The 22,001-nt window shown below is 38.3% G+C and overlaps 3 protein-coding genes across 4 annotated transcripts; all 3 read right to left on the reverse strand.

The window, feature by feature from the left end:
* Nucleotides 1–291: 291 nt before the first annotated feature.
* On the reverse strand, nucleotides 292–4,509 carry LOC147494166 (geranylgeranyl transferase type-1 subunit beta-like). Its single transcript, XM_086568424.1, has 9 exons — nucleotides 4,290–4,509; nucleotides 4,123–4,168; nucleotides 3,535–3,659; nucleotides 3,096–3,309; nucleotides 2,208–2,297; nucleotides 2,009–2,099; nucleotides 1,863–1,934; nucleotides 1,620–1,724; nucleotides 292–1,209 (listed from the first exon to the last, which is right to left on the reverse strand). Exons 1-4 carry the CDS (start codon nucleotides 4,350–4,352, stop codon nucleotides 3,238–3,240), a joined length of 306 nt encoding a protein of 101 aa, XP_086424550.1. The 5' UTR covers nucleotides 4,353–4,509; the 3' UTR covers nucleotides 292–1,209; nucleotides 1,620–1,724; nucleotides 1,863–1,934; nucleotides 2,009–2,099; nucleotides 2,208–2,297; nucleotides 3,096–3,237.
* Nucleotides 4,510–6,735: 2,226 nt separating this feature from the next.
* LOC147494167 (DAR GTPase 2, mitochondrial-like) lies at nucleotides 6,736–12,341 on the reverse strand. Its single transcript, XM_086568060.1, has 8 exons — nucleotides 12,195–12,341; nucleotides 11,979–12,080; nucleotides 10,371–10,448; nucleotides 10,113–10,260; nucleotides 9,927–9,997; nucleotides 9,370–9,466; nucleotides 9,070–9,277; nucleotides 6,736–6,970 (listed from the first exon to the last, which is right to left on the reverse strand). Exons 1-8 carry the CDS (start codon nucleotides 12,339–12,341, stop codon nucleotides 6,736–6,738), a joined length of 1,086 nt encoding a protein of 361 aa, XP_086424186.1.
* Nucleotides 12,342–14,927: 2,586 nt separating this feature from the next.
* LOC147494168 (DAR GTPase 2, mitochondrial-like) lies at nucleotides 14,928–17,745 on the reverse strand. Of its 2 annotated transcripts, none has more exons than XM_086568984.1 (8): nucleotides 17,257–17,745; nucleotides 17,069–17,170; nucleotides 16,893–16,970; nucleotides 16,635–16,782; nucleotides 16,468–16,538; nucleotides 15,911–16,007; nucleotides 15,613–15,818; nucleotides 14,928–15,273 (listed from the first exon to the last, which is right to left on the reverse strand). In XM_086568984.1, exons 1-8 carry the CDS (start codon nucleotides 17,416–17,418, stop codon nucleotides 14,989–14,991), a joined length of 1,149 nt encoding a protein of 382 aa, XP_086425110.1. In that variant the 5' UTR covers nucleotides 17,419–17,745; the 3' UTR covers nucleotides 14,928–14,988. The 2 variants fall into 2 exon arrangements, with proteins under 2 accessions (XP_086425110.1, XP_086425111.1); XM_086568985.1 differs by having other exon boundaries at nucleotides 17,272–17,565.
* Nucleotides 17,746–22,001: the final 4,256 nt, after the last annotated feature.

Consider the following 22,001-nt stretch of genomic DNA (forward strand, 5'->3'; position numbering starts at 1 on the left):
CGGGTTCTTGATGAGAATAAATGAGCTTTCAGATAGTGTATTCATGAGCGCGACTGATGCTACGGCTTTAACCAACACAGCTACGTTGAGCATTATTGCCCGTTGCGTGCATGTGCCAGGTTGTCACCTCGTTCTGGACGAGGTGTTATGTTGTAACGATCTGTCATGAGTCCTGGAGGTTGTCACCTCGTTCTGGATGAGGTGTTATGTTGTAATGATCTTCCATGAGTTTTCTTTATTCGTGTTGGACACGTGCATAATATATATAAATATAGTATTCCCTCACAGTCGTACTTTTAATATAAATTACTCTCTAATACTAAAAAATACACCTTAGAATTCCTACATAATACATTGACTTTTCATTCTTTAACAATGAATCTTGAATTTTTTTTTCTACATATTACAATACTTGTTGCACTTGCACACAATAATTGTTGCACTTGCACTGAGCGTTTAATCATATAGCGTATCTATTAGATCTTCTGTTGTGATTGAATCCATGATGAGAGCGTGAAGGCCTGCAACCCTGATGTCCATAGATGCCTCGCCTATAGAGTCTATCCAACACTCTAACGTCTTCAGGAGACGACCAACACAACTCCAATCCACTTCATCAGTTGTCAATAGGACATGTTCAATTACATCACTTGCCAAAACCATGCTCCCACTAGTATCCTCCCCATCACTGCCATAAACCGCATCCATCATCTTGATCAAGCAATCTACAACATACTGCAGCCCTTTGGTTGAAGCTAGGATTTTACATCCTTCAATGGAGGTTGTTATTTGGGACAATGGGGGAAACATAAATAAAACAGAATAGAATAGTCTTGGTTCATCCTCACCCTTGATGGAAAGAAGGTACTCTAGAAGATCCAGAGCCTTTAGCATGCAGGCAAAAGGTGATTCCACAAAGTACTTCCCAACAAACAACACTGAATCAAGAAGATCCTCTGCTTCTCTATGATCATGATCCTTTGCCTCTTGCAAGAACTGTAGAACCTTACCCATCGTCTCGTTCGGACCATTGACTATCATTACTCCCATGCTTTTATCAATATAACTTTCATTGATTTTAGAGACGTTTTCTGCTGAGACCGATTTCATCATCTTTTCTGCTGAGACTGATTTCATCATCTTTTCTTATGATGATTCCTTCACGTATGAATCTTCAGCACAGATGCGCGCACACAAGAACAACTAGCCCTAGCATTTCCAGAGAGATAAGAGATAAAAGATAAGAGAACGAAGATAACAATAAAACAATCAAACAATAAAACAGTCACTGAATACCAAAGACACGTGGCATCTACAATTATTACAAAACTCAGGACGTGATATAGACCAACTAAGCAAACCACAAACTACATAGAGATAGAAAAATCCTATAAAAATTTAGGCAGGGTTTCCTCTGTATTTTCGATATTTCATAAACTTAAATCTTGTCATAACTTGGAAATCCAATAAAACTACACCCAACTACTAAAAGATATACTGATTAAACTATCAATGAGAAGAGACCCAGTAAAAAGTATTTTCTTAAGCTACAGTATGTTGTTTCATCTCTGCCAACTAAGAAAGCTTTGCAGCTGAAAATTGTAAAGGTCCTGGATTACCTTCTTAAGTTCAACTTTAGGTGGTGGTCCTTCTTGGTAGAAGCTTGGCATTGGGTTTGCTCTAAATGTCAAGCTCTTCCTAAGTCACTTGAGCTGCCTCTCGCTCTTCTGAAGAATGTAAGGTTCATAAGACAACAGTAGAAGAGGTCATCTTACAAAGTTCAATTTAACATGACCCAAACAAGAGAACCAGAATTTTTAGGGAAAAGAGAAGAAGAAAAAGTGACGCTCTCTAGCGGATACCTTAGTTCTAGCTTCGCACTGGTTCCTCTCTGCCTCCAAAGCTCGGTGCTTCTCCTCCAACTTGGAGTAGAACTACCACCAAATATAAAAAACCATGAGATCATGTTAGGGCCATTTTCCAAGTAATATCTAAAACAATTGCATACCTCCTTTCATTTATCAACACATTCTGTGCATCTAAATTTCGGAGCAGTGGCAATAGTCGTCCTGGACTTTGATGTCCTCACAAATGTAGTTCTAAGCATGGCTAAGGAGAATCCAAAAGCAGTAACTATTAGTTACAGCTTACAAGTAAATGAAAATGAGAACTTGAGTTAAGCATAATGTGAACTAAAATGAGGATACGAGGAAGCAATAGAGCTGGTATCATCTTCATCAGGATGCTTCTTGTTATCAGGCTGCAGAGGTTTCCTAGACTCCCAAGGGGGAATTCGGCTGCAACAGAGTTATATGCAGTATAAAGAATCCATAGTGGAGACAACAAAGAAAGATTTTAAATATTGTAATAAGCTCAAGCATTTCATGGTGTTCAATCCTATATACACATTTTCTTTCTATCCATATTAATTTGTCGAGAAAGGAATTTAACCCAAGACCTCAAATACACATAATGTTAAGGGAATGGATGGAAAAATAAATGAAACTTGAAAGGTCTTTCTACTTGGTATTATTATAATATGAAACTATGCAAAATTCATTCCATTTGCAATACTATTACGTGCATGGTCAGAGAAGCAATTCAAGGGGATATCATAATTTGCCCGGTAGACTATCTCAGATATTAAAGCGAACACTCTTTTTTCCTTATCCAAGCAGTCGAGTCTTTTGCATTCAACATGTTACATATGTTATCCTTTACTAATTTCGTTATGCGGTCAGCAGTACATATAGTTTCTTGTTTATCAATCTAAAAGAACACTCTTAACATCAAAAGATACAAAAGAAAAAAACATGTAGTCGCCACCCAAGAACATCTCAAAAGCTAAAACATATGATGTATGCAAGGGTATTTAAACAAGAGAAAGTTTAAGAGAACTTTTCTGAGTCTCCTTAATCTATTATCAACTATTCTAATATGAAAGTCACGAAATGCATCCACATACAGTTATTGATTCTCGTTAGCAACATAGTGATGCAAACTCACACCAAACAAAGGAACAGAATCCAACACAATCCTCAAGAAGCATGTAATTTCCAATACATCCAATAAAAAGAGAGGAAAATAACTCTTACCTGAGACTTCTTTCTACTATTAGGCGATTGCTGGCTAGTTGTTTTGTTCACGCCCCCTGCAGCAGTTTCAGTCCCAACATGACAAGTTCCATTTGAAGTAGTAATGTCAAGCTTGGCATTTGAATTTGTCGTTTGCAATTATTTACCAGAATGCATAGCATGTGTCACTGGCCTTGTTGGCTCTACCTTGAAATCCACCATCAGTTGCTTGTCTCTGGACCAAAAAATTGAAGAGGCAAAATTTGTTCATAAGCAGCTCACACAACAAGACTTTAAAGACGAAACAGTATAAATAATAATGCAAACAGTATAACCACTTGCAACATCTTTTGACATGCAACTGGAGTTGATTTAATGGTTTCTATCAGTTCTGCAAAGGCATGCAAGTGAAGGCGTGCTACTGAAGCTTAGACAGAAAAAAAAAAAAAAAAAAAATCACCTGCAAGCACCACTCCAGTAGCAATGAAACTTTAATGATAGGTGAAGTTTTTCTTCTTGACAAAAGGTCATCTTCAAGGAAACCCATCAAACGGAGAGCAGCAATTGCACAGTAAGTCCCACCACCTGTGTCATCAAGCATCAGATGCAGCTTCATGTAAATTTTAAACTCATCCGCAATGACCAACCAGTTGCGACTAAGGGCATATTGCAAGCACGTGCAGCAGACATGTACCTTTGTCTTCTTTTTACTCCTAATGCACTTAGAAACTCTAATAATTAAATAGGACAAAACTAAAATAATTAGAAAACCCAGTAGGACAGTAGCAAACCTAATTCTAAAACAAGACTTACACTCAAAAATAAAACTAATAATGTAGAAGCTAAAGAAATAGATTAAAAACCCCTTAACTTACTAGTTACTACATATAATAATAACATTATATCTATGAATAGCAAACACAAAAATTAAGGAAAAATTGTAAAAACTACGACTAGCATGATCTCTTGCATCAGAGAGTGTACCATGGTCAAAATCTAATAACACACAATGGCTAAAATTGATGACAATCTATCAAAATCTACTTACCATGAGATTCTGATCCAGGCACTAAACCAAAGCCGCCATCATATGACTGCACACGAAAACTTTGATAGTTAGATTGTATAAGCCAACAGCAAACGTAACTCCAATAGCCAAAAAAGAATGGGAGAACAGGAAAAGTGTTATGAGAGTGATAAACCAGATAGACATACCTGACAACTCTGTATATACTCCATGGCTTTCTCTCTGTCCATACCACTCCAACTGTTCAACATAAAGCAGATCGCAACTGTAACGTTAAATCGCAATAGTTAACTTCTCACAGCAAAATGTTTTAAAGAAAAAGTAGTGTACTCATATCAGATGATAATAGTGGGTATATCGTGATTTGAAAGAAATGGTAGGAGTAGGGCGTGGGAAGATATTGTTCTCACGTCGGGTTGCAATTAACTCAACCCTTTCTTTCAAATCACAATATACCCACTGTATCGTCGAAATATAGCGATATATCTACAAATATCGTCGATATTTGCACTTGTATTTATCCAATTACATATCGCAATATTTCGATGCCCATCTCTGATTTCTTGATATATATCGTGATATATCACGATATTTTGTACTATGGCTGGAACTATACGCCAGTTCTTTCAAACTGCGGTTATCCTCGATGGGTTAAGCCTTTAGGGAATATGACCACACTAATTGTTCAGTAAGTTGTATGCCAGTTTGACTTGGAACGAGAGATAGTATTCTTGCGAGCCTCAACTGTATGCCAGTTCCTGGAGCTCTCAAAACATCAAACATAGAAGTTGCTAGGAAGATCTGAGTTGGATCCAGATCCCAGCACGCAATCATTGGCCTGGACCTATGTCGGCATGATGGCGCTGAGGAAGCCTCCTCCATTGCTGTTCTGGAAATACCCTATTTATTTTATTAAATAAATATTACCTATCATTATTAAACACAGTGTTGCGCTCATGGCACCAAGTTACTTTCGCCAAGGCATATGCCTCGCTATTAAACACAATGTTGCGATCGAACTTTCAGTTACAGTTAACTTGAAATGGCTTCCATGATATCCTGATCAGATTATGGTTATGCCTCATCTTAATCTGTTTAGCCTACTAGGGTCACATATTGTTGTTCCAAATGAACTTTGGGGGCAACAAGGGCACAGTATGCATAGTAGTGCATGTATACATAAAATAGAATAGCTGCAGAGCTCAGTAAAGTAAAGTAAAATAGAATAGCTGCAGAGCTCAATAATTGTTTAATTGTTTATGTGAATCACCAACTTAAAGGCTTATGAAGCAGGAGTAGAATCAAACTTTGGTTCACCATCAGTGCTTGCTGCTGCACCATCGCCAAGAACTCTTGTTTCATTCCCAAGAACAAACTGTGTGGTTGGATTAGCTGGAACGGTTGAAGGCTGAACAGAACACTGACCTGAAGCTAGAACTAGCAAAAAAGGAAGCTGAACGGGAGGCATGTCATCATCAGTGTCTTCTTCAGAAGATGAGGAGGAATCAGGCATAAGTTCATCCTGGATAGCTAAGATACTGGTGTCTAGGTCAAGAAACAAGATAAAGGGTTGATCACTCACCCCTGATCATCCAGCTGAGAGACATATCCAGTAGCCCCAATAGCCTCCTCGAACTTAGCTTGTCTGGCAGCATCGAAGGACTTTTCCAGAAACATCAAGCACTCGCAGAGCAAAGCGAATGGCATTTTCAGCTGACCTTTTCTTCACCTCCTTCACCACTTAAGAATATAACTCAGAGGTCTCTGCCAAGAGGTCATCAGCTTTCTTATCAGAACGAAGGCGCTTCTCTTTTAGAGCTCTCTCATAGCCTGACATGACATCATTCACATGGGCAATGGCCTAGCTAAGGGTCCTCATTTCGGTGTTCCTACGATGAAGTTCCCCTTGGGACTTAGTCATGTTTTGCTTGCAGGGTGGTGAAGTGGGAGTGCAGTTCCAAGAACTTTACTTTCCAAGAAGCATCATTAGAAACTCCTTTTTGAGCTTTTTCCAGAGAGCCCCGGAGGTTGGAGATCACATCTCTCATGTTCTTAAAACCAGTAACAGATTTCTTCTCTTTGGCCAAGAGCAGGTCAACCTGGATTTGCAGCTACTCAACTCTTTTCTCAACAGCCTCTTTCACCCAAACAAGCTCACCAGTAGCCATATCATCGGTGGTTGTACTAGCTGAGGCCGCAAAGATGGGCTCTTTCATGGCTAAGAAGTTATTCACTAACTAGAAAAGAAAACAGAGTGTGTAAGTGACACAATGAGAGAAACATAATGTTGAACAGTGAGGGAAAGGCTTACCTTGGCAAGGTGAACAACAGATCGGTGAAAGGACAGGTCCAGGCTCCCAGCCTTGTTGGCTTCAACCTTGTCAACAGGAAGTCACTCAGCTTCCAGAACTCCAAGCGCGATGTCAACATCATTAACAGAGTGTTTGTTGGTAACAGGTAGTTCATCAGTTCGTCCCCAACGCCTCATCTCCACAATCATCTCCCCTTCAAGGGAATCTAGAGATCTTGGCGAAAAGGGAATGTCATCACTCACCCCCCCTATCACCAAATCGAGGAAAAGTAAGAGCGACAGTTATAGCAGTTGTTTCAACAATGCCCTTCCCCTTGCGATTATCAGGGAGGGACATTGTCACCAGTTTGTACAGAACCTGTGGGAGGATCTGGAACTGGTAGGGGTACAGCTACTTTCTCAGAACTAGAACAAGGAATAGTCACAGGAACCTTCACAAGTGTTTCTTCACTAACAGAGAGAGGGCGAAACTTCATTTTCTTACCGGATGGGGCAACATTAGAAGCAGAAACAGGATCAGTTCTCTTCAATCTAGAATGGTTGGATGCACATGCTTCCCTTTTAAAATTACTAGCCACCAGCAGTTCATGAGGCAGTTCAGGGCCTCTCCCGCCAATGATCACACAATCATCACCGGCCATGCCGAGCTCTGGAACCGGGGCCGATGTCTTTGCGATCACTAGATGCGCCACCCGCGAGCTCTTCTCCTTGTGGTTTCCTCTTCTTCTAGTATTCAAAGAGGATTCATCCTGAACTAGAGGAGGAAGTCCAGCATCCTGATCCACAGGAGGAGGAAGTGTGGTGCGCTCATAATTCACAGTATTTATCCCAAAAGGGGAAAAGCCAGGGGCAAGTTGTAGCAATTCTTCAGTAGACATGTTGAAATATTCAAAAAGACGGGTGGGATCAGGAACTATCACCCAAGGTATCCTCTGTTCCCTGGGGATCTTCTTGATGAAGTCCACCATAGCAGCATCGGTTGCAGTTAGTTGATTCCATGGGGAAGAGTCATCTAAAGAAAAACAATAAAGAAACTCAGTTGAAAGACTCTCATAACGATTGCAAAATTTATGGGAAAAGAGACTTACTGGTTGGGGATTGAGTGTGTTTTCTGGGAACAAGAATTCCCACGGGTTAACCATCATCATTAGAAGGACGAACGTCCCAGGCATCACCCAGCACACGGAGATGGTGGTCAGCCCAGCCCTCATCACTCTGCTTCCCCTAAAAAAAACAATCGAAAAGTTCTTGTCTCTGGTCATGAGATAATAGTATGATTGGTCTCGAATATGCCTAACCTCGTAAAAGTAGCCAAAAATCTAGCGATTTATAACAAATCCATGTCTCTTGGCCAATATGGCAGGGTACATAACAGTTCTGTAGAACAGGGGTGCTACTTGACCAAGAGCAAGATTGAAGTGAATCAAACACTCTCTTAACAGTGGGTGTAGGGGAAGAGTGAGTCCGGCCCTGAGTTGACCAATGGTGATAAGCACCACTTCTTTATAGGCCAATTCATCTTACAACCTCCCCCACTCCAGGCCGATATCATCAGGAATGTGAAATTTCTCTCTGATAAGTTCCAGGGAGGAAAGATCTCCGAAGTTTACAAGTGACCAGTTGGGATTCATGATCGGAAAAGAGAGAAAGTTTCAAGTTTTAGTTAAACCCTAACGGGAGGTCAAAAGGTTCAGTATACGGGAAAAGGTAGCAGAAGAGATAATGAGAGTTCTCTCACCAGATCTTTTATATACAGGTAAGATGGACGGTTATGATTAGCCCAAGCATTGCGTCTTTTCGGGATGGAATTGCCATCATTACCTTTTTCGGGAAATAGCATGCATGTTCGAGCCGTCTTTTCAAAGCCTTAATTAGTTGGATACGTAAGGAGTTCCAGTAACTATATAGGTAAAAGATTATCGTGCCAAAAGCAGTGTCGCTTCAAGTGCCCACGTGCTAGATGGCACGATAGGGGGCATCTGTAAGGGGGATTTCCTGTCATTGAACAGATGACACGTGTATGGGAAATAGATGTCCAGAATGAGACGAGGACCATCAGATCAGTTCTGTGAATAAGTGATCTCGTGCTTAGCACGAGTGTTTAGTGGACATGTGCTAGGCATGTGGTTGACCGCCTCTAAGTATGACAGTTCTCCAAGTCGTTAGGAACTGATATAGACAGTTCCTGAACAAAAGGAAACTAAAGATGGCGATCTCTAATGATAAGGAAGGAATCATGATGACATATCTTAGGAGTTATCTTTTAGATATAATCTTGTCATACACGATGGGATATTATGATCAACAAGAAAACTTACCTCTCATAAGATATGGTCTAGATTTAGACTTCCATAAGGAGAGGAATTCTAATAGGAAGGCAGAGTCCAAAAATGGAAGGGAACTCACAAGCGGTGAGGACAGTCCTAACCCTAGGACTCTCGTAACTCTTCCTATATAAACCAGGAGGATTCGCTCTTAGGAACGACGAAAAATAGTTTGATTCTCCTAAATTGACAAGGAGATATGTAAGCAGCCGCTAGACGGTTCAACCCTGAACTCACAATCATCTCATCCCTTCTCTACTCAATTTACGCTTCGAGATCACAAGGCACAGAGGAGGATCAGGGGATACTCGAAAAAAACCCTACACTTATAACCTGAGTATGATCTGTGCAAAAATCTTCTTCTTCTTCTTCATGTTTGACCCAACACTATCTGAAAGTTTTGCATTGTGCTCGATGGACAAGCAATCATCCTCCTTGGAGATCAAGCTCTCCCAGCGCTTGTGCTCACCACTCAAGTTGAGGATAGCTAGCAAAGACTGAGCAAGCCCACATTCACCAACCAAACAATCCTGAAAAGCTCCTGTGTTTAACATGCTAATATGAGCAAGTTCATATTCAAAGACGATGACTCCAATGTGTTTAGTACTAGACATTTAGGAGAATAAAAGATACCCGTTAAAGCAAGTTTAGATCCCATTTCAATGTCAATACTATCAGGATGCAACACACCTGGTGTGTCCAAGACATATATGTTGGGGTGACTAGCAATCTGGATATGAAATTCAACCTTGTTACCGTATGATTGAACGAAAGCACAGACTAATGCATTTATAAACACGGTAACATCCTATGCCCACAATAAGGAAATTGTATTACTAGAGAAAAAAAGAATGACGAGATATACCTAAAAGTCATCACTTTTATATCTTGTGTCTACTATTTGTAAGTTTGTTGAATCAAGGAAGATATTACACATAGTGGAGATACATGGTTGAATAGAAAGATTAGTTCGAGAACTGAGAGTGCTATGTGATCACCATGTTCAAGGCAAATTGAATATTAAGTTTTATAATTTAGCAGTAAGAACTTAATGCTTCATGGAGCAGAGTGTTACGCAATCAAGAAACAAAGTGTTCACATCCATGGTGTAACAAAATGAGGATGTTGAGATGGATAAAGAATGTATTCTATCCGACAGATATTAAGGCAAAAGAAGATAGGTTTTTTACCTTCAAACTTGTGATATCCCTTATTTCACCAGGTAGTGGACTCACAGTTGCATGCTTCAGCTTTCCCTTCTCTTCAGATTTTAGATAGTTTAATTAGAAAACTCATATAGTCATTACATGAGAATAACATTTTCATCACAAAATAAAAAATAAAAAACTAATAAACCTAATAAACTAGGTGGATACCTGCTTCACATATCTGCCCAATCTGATGCAAAGAGTTGGCAAGTGCTGACTTTCCAACATTAGGAATTCCAACTAGCATTACCGTGATGGTAAATTTGGACTTGTCAAATTTCAGTTCTCTGACTCGAGTTTGCAAAAAATTCAAAAACTATACGGTGTGAGCTTCTAATGGATGCAATAAGATACTGTAATGAATTTCTCATTATCAATGAAGCGAGTTATCTCAATTGTTCTTATAAGCAACTTAAAAGTATATACCTCCTTGACATTTTCCTTTTTATGGGCATTGATTCCATAGCAAATGCAATTCTGTTCCCAAAAATGCCTTATCCACTCCTGAAAATGAATAAGAATACTTAGAACAAAAAAAAAACATGTAGAGTTTCCATCTGTATACACTATGTGATAAGAGCCCAAAACTGTAGTTTTAACCCCTTAACAATAATACTTTTAGACCAATTATGCGAGTAATAAATAAGAGTTAATGCTAATTACGTGCTTTTATGTATTTCAGGCATTGAAATCAATTATGTGCATAAATGTGCCACTTTGGTGATATAAAGGAGCAAAGGGTTGGTTGCTAAGAAGTTCTGGGATTAAAGGCCAAGACGGGCAGAAACAACACACAAAAGTCAGCAGAACTTTCGAAGATCGTAACTTTGGACTCAGGCCTCGGAATTGGGCGTACCTTATGTCAAAACGACCGGCTCGAAAAGATTTCCAATGGTCTAAACCTTGACCCAATCAGAGGAGTAGACGTAGACGAAAAGCCTATTGAAGTCAAAGCCAACTGAAAAAGGGCCTGTGGACTGAAGAAATTGCGCTTTGGGCTCGATTTTCTAGCCCAAAACATGGACCCTCAGGCCTCAGCCCATGCACGAAAATGTGGATCTGGTCTCCTCCATTTACACACACAAGACTTAGTTGTTAAGTATCAATTAGTTTAGGTTAGAAATAGCCATTGGAGTAGCCATTAAACCTTAGTTTTAGATCTAGTTTTGAGAATTTTAATTAGTTTATTAATTAGTTTTCATTCCTTGTTTTAGATTAAGTATTGAATCATTGTTTATCATTCATTAGATAAATAAAATAGTTAGTTCTTGTTAAATTCGATTTTGTTATTTATTGAATTACTTAGATCTAAATTCAGTTATTAGTTGTTATTCAATTCTTAGTTGTTAATTTAGATTTCAGTTATTGTTTAGTTAAATTCAATAAAGGTAGAATTTTTATATTATGTCTTATTCAATTTCATTTGGAAATGATAGTTTGATGAATCGAGGCTAAACCTCCATTAGAGGGGTTTGATGAAGTTTTGATGAAAACTTGATTTTGTTAGTTTAGAATCGTTGTAAGAGTCTATTCCACTCTAGAAGGACGTTGATTCGCCATGAGAATGGGTGGACGTCCTCATATGCTAGTTATGAATTGGTAAAGATGTCATGTATAATTAGGAATTAGAACGACCAATCCTTACCGTAAGAACGTAAGAATTGGATTACAACAATCTATGCTAGTTTCTTAAGTTAGATTCAATGTGGATTCAATTCCCCCCTAATTCTTATTCTAGATTCAAACCTTAGTATTCCGTAGCATTTCGTAGTACAATTCGTAATTCTCTCATTGACTTTGGTAGGATTGACAGTCGTAGGAAAATTGAATGTTAAAAGACTAGCAGTGGAACGAATCTTCTATTCCAACTCTACTTCAATAGTGTCAAGAGTAGAAATCTTTGATAAGTCTAGTACAAGTTCAGTTTGTAGTTTTACTTCCGTTTAGAGTTTCATCACTTTATTCATTAGTAAAACTAGCATTTTTACGATTATCACTGTGCCTTTAAAGAATTTGATAAAGAAATTTAATTACCTTTGTTTGAGACTGGCCTACAGGGTCCATCTTGTTCAAGACTATGATACGATGAGACGACGAAAATTTTCTCATGTGTTCATATGCTGAAGAAATTGGTATCTGAAAACAATAAATGAAAATGTCTCTCTCAGGAATTTATTCAAATATTTTGTACACACAAAGACTTCAGGCAGTAAAAGAAAGAGGAGTATTAGTTACTCGTGTGTCACTAACTTCAAGGGTAATGTCGACTAAAAGATTTCTTTCAAATATAGCACGGGAAGCTGCGGCCATATGAGGAGTGAACCATGTTGATGTTTTCTCTACACCTGCTTTCATCACTGTAGCCCCGACACTCCTTGCATATCTACTCATTGCCATTTTCCCGTGAAAAGTCAAATAATATGAACCTCTTTTTCCTTCACAATTGTGGGAGAGAAAGATGGGTGGGCAGGCTACTCTTAGGAGAGACTTTCAAACAAAAGACGAAGGGTTGGAGATGGGATTTTAGGAGACAGAGAATTGGACACGAAAGATTGAAAGGGTTACTGACGAAGAGAAGAAAGAGGGGAGAAAAATGAGGACAAACAAAACCAACCAAATGACATTTTGGGCCACATACCCCCCACCCAGCCCGAGATCGTTCGCTCAGCTCACTTGATCAACCGAGATTTTTATTTTCCCGCCAATATTGCAACTTCATCCGCCATTTTCCAACAAAGAAACCAAGAGAGAAAAAAGAGGAAGAAATTTTTTAAAAAAAATGGGAGTGAAAACAAAGAAGAAAGTGTTTACAAAGTTCAAATTAAGAGGCATTTTTTCTTGTAGGCATACTGGAAAGCTTCCTAGACATGGAGATGCTTGGGCGGAGGCGGGTTTGTATAGAGATAGATATTTTTTTGAATAAAAGTTTTTTTTGAATAAAGTTTTTTTTGGGTTTTGGTGACCCTAAAGATTAAGATCGATATACTTTTCCAATTATCCTCAACATAACATGATAGTTTTTCAAAACTTACAAAATAAAACATCCATTACAAGATTCCAACCCTCGCTATTCCACTAGTAGTTTCAAGAGAAGACGACACTAGTAAAACTAGTAGTTGTTTAATTTGGCCAGTATGCATTGAATCCGAGAACTATGACCACAAGTCAAAATTGTGTCACGGCATCCTTCTAAACCTGTAGTTTTCAAACCTCCGAACCTAAGTATCCAAAATCACTTCTCCATATGCATCTCGAACCACTCCTCCAGAAAATCCAGATGGGAATATGTTTCTCTCCTTCCTTTTGGTTCCAACCCAAGTCCGGCCCACCAAGACTCTATCTTGAATCTTATGTACTTCACCGATTTGCCCTAATGTAACTTTTACATCATTGATCAATCTGTTCTTCACATTTTCCCAAGGTTGTGTGGTGTTTTAAATTTTTGTTCCTTTCCTGCCATAAAACTGTGCACAAAGGAAAACCAAGTGATCTCTTCAACGTTTTGTTTCGAAAACCAATATATTATTCGAAATTTTGTGTGTAGTGCCATGGGATTGCTTGAGATTCAAAGGCAAGAGGGTGGTGTTGAAGCACCTTCTTTACGGACCACCCTATCTTGCGTTGGTAGATTGTTTGGGGCCATGTTGTGAAAGAGTGTTTGGGTAGCAAAATATATCATAATAAGCCGCCTTGGGCCTATTCTTTTGATAAGTTATCAAATAGCCTTTTCAGTGGAATTTGGTTTCCATTAAGCCATTAGTGAAACTTGTAATTTGGATTAGCTTTCGCGAAAATCAAGAGGAATCTCACCACACCACAGTCATACCATAAAAGGTTAATGCATAAAAAGGTGTCAAAGCAATAATGTATCGAATAAACCTCCTTGCTGTTTTCCTTTAAGCGTCCAACAAATTTCGCCACTTTGCATTTTTTCATTCCCGAAAAAAACTTGTCCTTGATGTATTCCAAACCCACTTTACCATTTTTTGCAAAATCTTGTACACTAGGCCACAAGATGATGCTTGGTTTAGTTTTTCAAGATTCCCGGGCTTGAGGAGTGCTTGGACTAGCATGATGCATTTTATCTCCCATGTTTGATTCCAGGAATTTGTTAATATTTTTGTCACTTGTTCCAATAGATTATTCAATTAATATACATTGACTTAAGAGTATATCGCGTGATCCCAATTTTTCAAAACTTGCTTTTGATCCTACATTGACTTATTCCACTAGTAGCAGTTGTGAGGTCCGAAGTTGTTTAATTAGTATGCATTGAAGAGAACTTGTTAGTGTAGTTCTTGAGTTGAATGTGCGTGGGAAAATGGGAATATGTTGGTTCAAAGACATTAGGCTCGTAAATTCATTTTGTAGAGAAGAAATTTTGTGCTAGAAATGTGAAACCAAGAGTTCGATGAAATAATATAAAATTTGGAAGTGCCATGGGAAGATGGCAAGAGGGTGTTCCCCAGAGAAGTATATATTGAACGCATATTCCTTAATAAAAGTGTGTCCTTTAACTGGCGTAGGGTATTGCTACTGTGAAATGTAAATGTGAATTGATGCATAAGTTTGTAGGCTTAATCGAGAACAATATATTTTGTTCTTATTGCAGATATCACCAATTCAGTTTTTAATTGGACACACAGGAAGGAGATGGATCATGGGTTCCATATCTCAATTAGAAGATGGTATTTCTACTTGGAAGATCTAACTGATGCAGTAGAAGTTGATTTATCCAATGCAATATCCTTGAAGCAACATACACTATGTAATTCCTTTTGTTTTTTTATGAGAGATGCGCTTTCATATTTTGGGACTCTATTACATTTGTGTGTAACCATTACATTTGAATCCTTCCTGTAACAAATTAAAGGAGTCCCTATTATGCTATAAAATAATTAATCATTGTGCATGAGAATTAATTATAGTATATTGATACCAATATTGATATTGTTAAAATAAAATGAGTACTACAATGAGGTGTTGCAATGGGTCAACGTGAAAATGTATTACGATAATTGCAACAATTTGAATTTATCAACAACTAATGATAACCATTAATTTTATTTGCAGAATGGCTTATGAAACTTCCTGGTACAATATCCAGAATGTAATGACCAAGCCTGCCAATCCTATACAAGTTTAATAATTTTGTTGGAACACTATGCAATATGTCGTCATCTGATTCTGAGCACACTCTAAAAGCATCTCGTAGAGCCACCAACTGGGAATCAATCAGGCTGGCCAGATAGTTGGCCTCTTCAACATTTCCTTCAAAAGAAGAAATTGTCTTGAAGAGGGTTCTCCGAACATCTTGTACAACAAAATCCTGTATGGCCAAAGAGTCCCAAAAACATTGCACAAAAGAAATGGTTAAGAACACCACCAAAAAAGAAAAAATGAAAATCATAATATCTCCAAATATTTCAGATGTTCAAATATGGACTAACTCAAATGTGCTACTTCCAACTCAGTCAGATAATATCCCAGCCAAATGAATTCTGGGAAATGGAATTGTTTTTTAAAGGACTAAAAAGAATCTTCTGACTATTTACTATAAGAAAATATGCCCCTGGACTGAAAAATTCCATTTTCTAAAGAATCCTACCAGTGCCAGTTGATTGCATACTTTTGTAGGAAATATAACGGGAAAGAAAAACCTTATTACCTGAGTATGATCTGTGCAAAAAATCTTCTTCTTCTTCATGTTTGACCCAACACTATCTGAGAGCTTTGCATTGTGCTCGATGGACAAGCAATCGTCCTCCTTGGAGATCAAGCTCTCCCAGCGCTTATGCTCACCACTCAAGTTGAGGATAGCTAGCAAATACTGAGCAAGCCTGCATTCACCAACCAAACAATCCTGAAAAGCTCCTGTGTTTAACATGGTAATATAAGCAAGTTCATATTCGAAGACGATTACTCCAATGTGTTTAGTACTAGACATTTAGGAGAATAAAAGATACCTGTTAAAGCAAGTTTAGATCCCATTTCAATGTCAATACTATCAGGATGCAACACTCCTGGTGTGTCCAAGACATATATGTTGGGGCAACTAGCAATCTGGATATGAAATTCAACCTTGTTACTGTATGATTGAACGAAAGTACAGACTAATGCATTTATAAACACGGTAACATCCTATTCCCACAATAAGGAAACTGTATTACTAGAGAAAAAAAGAATGACGAGATATACCTAAAAGTCATCACTTTTATATCTTGTGTCTACTATTTGTAAGTTTGTTGAATCAAGGAAGATATTACACATAGTGGAGATACATGGTTGAATAGAAAGATTACTTCGAGAACTGAGAGTGCTATGTGATCATCATGTTCAAGGCAAATTGAATATTAAGTTTTACAATTTAGCAGTAAGAACTTAATGCTTCATGGAGCAGAGTGTTGCGCAATCAAGAAACAAAGTGTTCATATCCATGGTGTAACAAAATGAAGATGTTGAGATGGATAAAGAATGTATTATATCCAACAGATATTGAGGCAAAAGAAGATAGGTTTTTTACCTTCAAACTTGTAATATCCTTTGTCTCACCAGGCAGTGGACTCACAGTTGCATGCTTCAACTTTCCCTTCTCTTCAGATTTTAGATAGTTTAATTAGAAAACTCATATAGTCATTACATGAGAATAACATTTTCATTACAAAAAAAAAAAAAAAACTAGGTGGATACCTGCTGCACTTATCCGCCCAATCTGATGCAAAGAGTTGGCAAGTGCTGACTTACCAACATTAGGAATTCCAACTAGCATTACCGTGATGGTAAATTTGGACTTGTCAAATTTTAGTTCTCTGACTCGAGCTTGCAAAAAATTCAAAAACTATACGGTGTGAGCTTCTAATGGATGCAATAAGATACTGTAATGAATTTCTCATTATCAATGAAGTGAGTTATCTCAATTGTTCTTATAAGCAACTTAAAAGTATATACCTCCTTGACATTTTCCTTGTTATGGGCATTGATTCCATAGCAAATGCAATTCTGTTCCCGAAAATGCCTTATCCACTCCTGAAAATGAATAAGAATACTTAGAACAAAAAAAAAATGTAGAGTTTCCTTATGTATACACAATGCCTTTAAAGAATTTGATAAAGGAATTTAATTACCTTTGTTTGATATCGGCCTGCAAGGTCCATCTTGTTCAAGACTATGATACGATGAGACGACGGAAATTTTCTCATGTGTTCGTATGCAGAAGAAATTGGTATCTGAAAACAATAAATGAAAATGTCTCTCTCAGGAATTTATTCGAATATTTTGTTCAGGCAATAAAAGAAAGAGGAGTATTAGTTACTCGTGCGTCTCTAACTTCGAGGGTAATGTCGACCAAAGGAATTCTTTCAAATATAGCACGAGAAGCTGCGGCCATATGAGGAGTGAACCAAGTTGATGTTTTCTCTGCACCTGCTTTCATCACTGCAGCCCCCACACTCCTTGCATATCTACTCATTGCCATTTTCCCAGGAGAAGTCAAATAATATGAACCCCTTTTTCCTTCACAATTGTGGGAGTAGGCTACTTTTGGAGATGGGATTTTAGGAGACAGAGAATTGGAAGGTTACTGACCAAGAGAAGAAAGAGGGGAGAAAAATGACATTTTGGGCCACACACCCCCACCCGGCCCAATATCCCCCTTGATAAACCCTTAAACCCTAGACAAACCCTGAAATATAGCCGAGGGACTTCTCTCAGACCATTGTTTATTCCTGTAAGTATGACTTCTATTGTTGAATTCGTTACGACCAAGGAATGGTCTGAAGAGTTAGAGAAACTGACACATGGGACTGTTTGTTATGTTTTGAAGAAATTAGATAAACACCCACTCAAGGCTTTGGATTTTTCCAATTGGGTATCTGTTGAAAATGGGCTTTGGATTTTATTATCTAATGCTTAGAATTTTGGGTTGTGAGGAGACTATGAAAGAGTTTTGGGATTTTGTCAATAAAATGTCTGAAGATGGATGCTACATTGACCAAGACACGTATTGGGTATTGATGTCTAACTTTAAGAAGGCACGGTTGACTGACGATGCTATTGATGTCTAACTTTAAGAAGGCTGAAAAGAATCATTTACTAAGATGACTAAACATAGTGCTTTGGATGCCAATGTGAAAGGTGTAGTTAAGGTGGTATTAATGTCGGAGTGGAATGAGGATATGGAGATCTCATTGGCTGACACACCAGATTTAGATTTGGCCTTTAGGGTTTTCAATAAGTATGAAGCAACAGGGGAGGCCCTCAGTATGACGGGATTCATAGGTCAATGACCGCTGTGGGTAGATTTGATGAAGCTGAAAAGTTTTCGGACACCATGAGAAATGCTGGTTATGAACCCGACAACATCAATTACAGCAACATACTGTTGTTGGATGAGGGGGAAGGAAAAGGTTATATTCTCGATTCCCTGACCTGGGCCCATTTAGTTCAGAGGCATTTGCTTGGCAGGTGAAATTGTCCAAGCTTTAAATATTTTCAACAAGATCTTGGAGAAAAACTTTCCTGCTGATGCTGACCTTTTGGAAGTCTTGGTAAATGGTTTGTGTAGTAGGGAAAGGGTGGATGATTCGTACACTTTTGTCATTGAGATGGTGGAGAAGGTCAATATAAAGCCTCTGCTAGATACGTACAAGAATTTGATTCAGAAATTACTAGGAGACGTAAACTTAAAGAAGCATTGAATCTTCTTCGCCTAATGAAGATACACGACCATCCCTCCTTTGAAGAACCATTTAATGATTATATATCTAAGTTTGGGACGGTGGATGATGCTAATGATTACTTCACGGCATTGAGAGTAAATAATTTCCCACCTGTTTCAGTATATTCTCATGCTATTGAATCCTTTTGTAAGGAAGGTAGAGAGTCTGAGGCCCAAGATTTGCTTGAAAAGTGTCCTCATATCCACGGAAATTCTGGCATTTTAAAACTTTTTTCATCGCCAAAAGGTTCTAACTTCTAAGAATTGAGCTTGTGGCATGTGATTGCAATATACTGTATTGTCTTTGATATTTTTCTTGGATATTATCCAAAAAGAAGAGAGAAAAAAAGAAATATATGAAGGGAAAAAAAGGAGGAAGTAGGGAGGAGAAAGTGGAGAGAACAGGTGAAGAGGAAACCCAACAGGAAGAAGTTGTTGAGATTGGACAGGCGGTCCCTAATTGCTCCTGATCAAACTAAGAAGTTGCTCCTATTGTGTATGTCTTCTCCTTCACTTATCCCATGTCTGATTAAAGTAGATTCTCTGTTGTTCTAGGCGTTTGACAAAATAAAAAGAAAAGAAAAAATGTGAAATGCTGAAACAAGACCAAGCTTTGAAGGAGATTGGAGAAGGAAGATGATTTCTGAGTTAGATCTGTTTTTAAAATCCTGTAGAAACTCATATATAAAACAAAATGTGGCTTCTTCTTTGTGCTTCTCCGAAGCAGAAGCATACCCCATTTCACCATGTCCATTCCAACCACCTCCCTTATTCTTCAATGCTCACGACGGGTTCGGCTTTTCTCCATTTACTTTTGTACTACTTTTCTCAAACACCCCCTTGATCTAGTTAAGTTTGAAAATGACATAATAGAATTATGGGTGATTGTTTTACGCGGGTAATCCATATAAGTGTATAACTGTAAAACTGGCATAAGAGAACTAAAAGTCAGGCCTCAACTTGTTTTTCGAACAGCATCTCTTTGACTCTGGCAACACTATGCTTTTGTGTGATACTCAATTAACAAGATCATGCCTAAATGGCTGACTGTAGCTCTTTGGGACTATGACACTCCATTATGTGCATTTCATGATATGATTGTATGCTGCAAAATCTCTAGACACCAATTCTCTTTCTCTTTTATATGTATATATATTTTTATAATCGGTAAGGTATAGTTTTTTTAAATATATATCTAAACAGTAATTTTCTTTTATACTTCTAAGGACATTGACACGAGAGCATTTTAGATCTTGGGTTACACATATTTGTTTGTTAACGTAGTATATTTTGTTGTTGGTGCTGATATTACAATTATTTTGGGGGGAAAAGTAATTGAAAAGGCATGTAAGTATGTCATGGATTAGAGTGACTTTGCAATCAAAGCTCAGCATGAACATTACATAAAGCTTAGATCTCAGCAAAAACAAAGGTACCATCTTTGTGCTGTGTTATTTACTTTGGTGATGTTTATTTAGTGCCATAGAGTTTACAGATGAAAGTAGGGTGATGAAGAGGTTAGAGTCGGGAGATGAAGAGAAGAAAAATAGCAGAGGAAAGGGAGGTAGCTGGTGAGACAAGCGAGGCAGGTAGTAAATGTGGTAAAGGTACTGTGTGTGCATATTTTAGCAAATAGATATGTAACACGTGGTAGCATCTTCGTAAGGCTCGGATATGGTCTTGGTGTGGGTAGAAAGTACCAGAACACACTTCAAGTCCAAATCCTCTTACTTCCTAGGTTCGGAAGTGAGATAAGAAGAGGAGGTTCGTGGGCTTTGGAACTAGTTGGAGTAGTAGGTTCGTATAACCAACTCCTAACTATGAACTCCAAATCCGGAACTCAACTACTAGGTCCCAACAGGTTAAGGGGCTTTGGAACTAGTTAGAGTTGTAACCAACTCCTAACTATGAACTCCAAATCGAGACTCAACTACTAGGCTCGAGCTCTAACTACTACTCGAACCTAAACATGTTTTTCTGTTGTTTAAGTCAGTAAAAGAGACCTATTTGACTTGGGAAACATGGGGCTTCTAGAAGAGTCAAGATGAGACTTAACAAGAGGCGGTCTCCTAGTTAAACACTAATTGGGAAACCTCATCTATTCTTATAAATAGAATAGTTGAACTACGCTTTGAGTTTGATTCCTATACACAGGATACGTAGGCAGCCATTAAAGAACGTGGTTCAACTCATCATCTTCTACATCTCTTCTTCTTCTTGATCAAATACTTCTCATTGTTCTTTAGTCATCAACAAAATATTTGTGTTTCTAGATTAAGAAAAATCATCACACAATTGGCGCCGTCTGTGGGAAACTATACAGAATTGATTTGATTTCTTGGTCGAAATTTTTTCGGTTCTAGGTTCTCCTACCTACCAATTTTTCTTGGGTGTGTTGTTCTTTAAAAAAATAAAAAAAAATAAAAAAAATATATATATATATATATATATATATATATATATATATATATATATATATATATATATATATATATATATATATTTTCTTCACTTTGATTCAAAATCATGGTTACTACAAGAGCCAATGCGAATCAAAGTAACGAGGGGAATAACGAGATCAATAACCCACATGTTACTTCTCAAAGACAATCTGAACGTCATGAGGGAGATCGCCGTTTTGGGCCGTGTCGTGAAGAAATTGAGCCTAACAACGATACTCCCCAATCTGCCATAACCAACCAAGCCATCATGGATGTTGTGATGGCGAACGTGGTCGACGTGAGGCTCGTTTGCGTTTTTACAAGACTACTACGCGACGCGCTTGAGGGTCGCTCACCTCCAAGAGTGTTGCCCTACTTGATGGAAACAGGGGGTAGTTCCGCCACCAAGTCTCGACCACGGTGAAGGTTACGTCCCCTACACCTTATATACCTTACTTTGTCGGGTATCATAGCGACCAACCAGATTCGGATTATAATCCGAAATTGGATCCAACCCAACACTTTCGAGCTCACACGGAACTGACTTCTCTTGGTATTCAAGTTCTCAAGGTACGAGGGATGGACGTCCGAATGTGTTTGCCCGGAATCCACAACTATTGAGGTTAACCCCGGCACGAAGAAGACTTTCAGTTTCAAGGAACCTTCATTGCCTCGGAATCCCTCGGTTCCCGATCCAGTTTTGCAAACTCCTCCACTTTCGATCTCGAACCGAACCGCATTATCATCAAGATGAGAACTATGAGAGTCCAGTCCGAGGTACAACAACGAGAGAACTCCAATTAATGAACCGACTACTCTTGCACATTTCAAGGGCACAAATACCGGAGGAACTACGAGGTTCAAACCAACCAAGATGGACGAAGTCGGTTGTTCGGTCAA

Source organism: Coptis chinensis, chromosome 6 (assembly GCF_015680905.1).
Source record: "Coptis chinensis isolate HL-2020 chromosome 6, ASM1568090v1, whole genome shotgun sequence".
Taxonomy (NCBI): Eukaryota; Viridiplantae; Streptophyta; class Magnoliopsida; order Ranunculales; family Ranunculaceae; genus Coptis; species Coptis chinensis.

Bases quoted from the DNA above. Each gene is read 5' to 3' on its own strand.
- LOC147494166 (XM_086568424.1), bottom strand. From the start codon at position 4,352: ATGTTGAACAGTTGGAGTGGTATGGACAGAGAGAAAGCCATGGAGTAT. The intron at 4,169-4,289 runs GTATGTCTATCT...TTTCGTGTGCAG, and splicing joins AGTATATACAGAGTTGTCAG to TCATATGATGGCGGCTTTGG. The intron at 3,660-4,122 runs GTAAGTAGATTT...TTGATGACACAG, and splicing joins GCCTGGATCAGAATCTCATG to GTGGTGGGACTTACTGTGCA.
- LOC147494167 (XM_086568060.1), bottom strand. From the start codon at position 12,341: ATGGCAATGAGTAGATATGCAAGGAGTGTCGGGGCTACAGTGATGAAA. The intron at 9,998-10,112 runs GTATCCACCTAG...TAAAATCTGAAG, and splicing joins TGGGCAGATATGTGAAGCAG to AGAAGGGAAAGCTGAAGCAT. The intron at 9,278-9,369 runs GTATCTTTTATT...TGTTAAACACAG, and splicing joins ATCTAAACTTGCTTTAACGG to GAGCTTTTCAGGATTGTTTG.
- LOC147494168 (XM_086568984.1), bottom strand. From the start codon at position 17,418: ATGGCAATGAGTAGATATGCAAGGAGTGTGGGGGCTGCAGTGATGAAA. The intron at 17,171-17,256 runs GTAACTAATACT...TATTGTTTTCAG, and splicing joins TCGAAGTTAGAGACGCACGA to ATACCAATTTCTTCTGCATA. The intron at 16,539-16,634 runs GTATCCACCTAG...TAAAATCTGAAG, and splicing joins TGGGCGGATAAGTGCAGCAG to AGAAGGGAAAGTTGAAGCAT.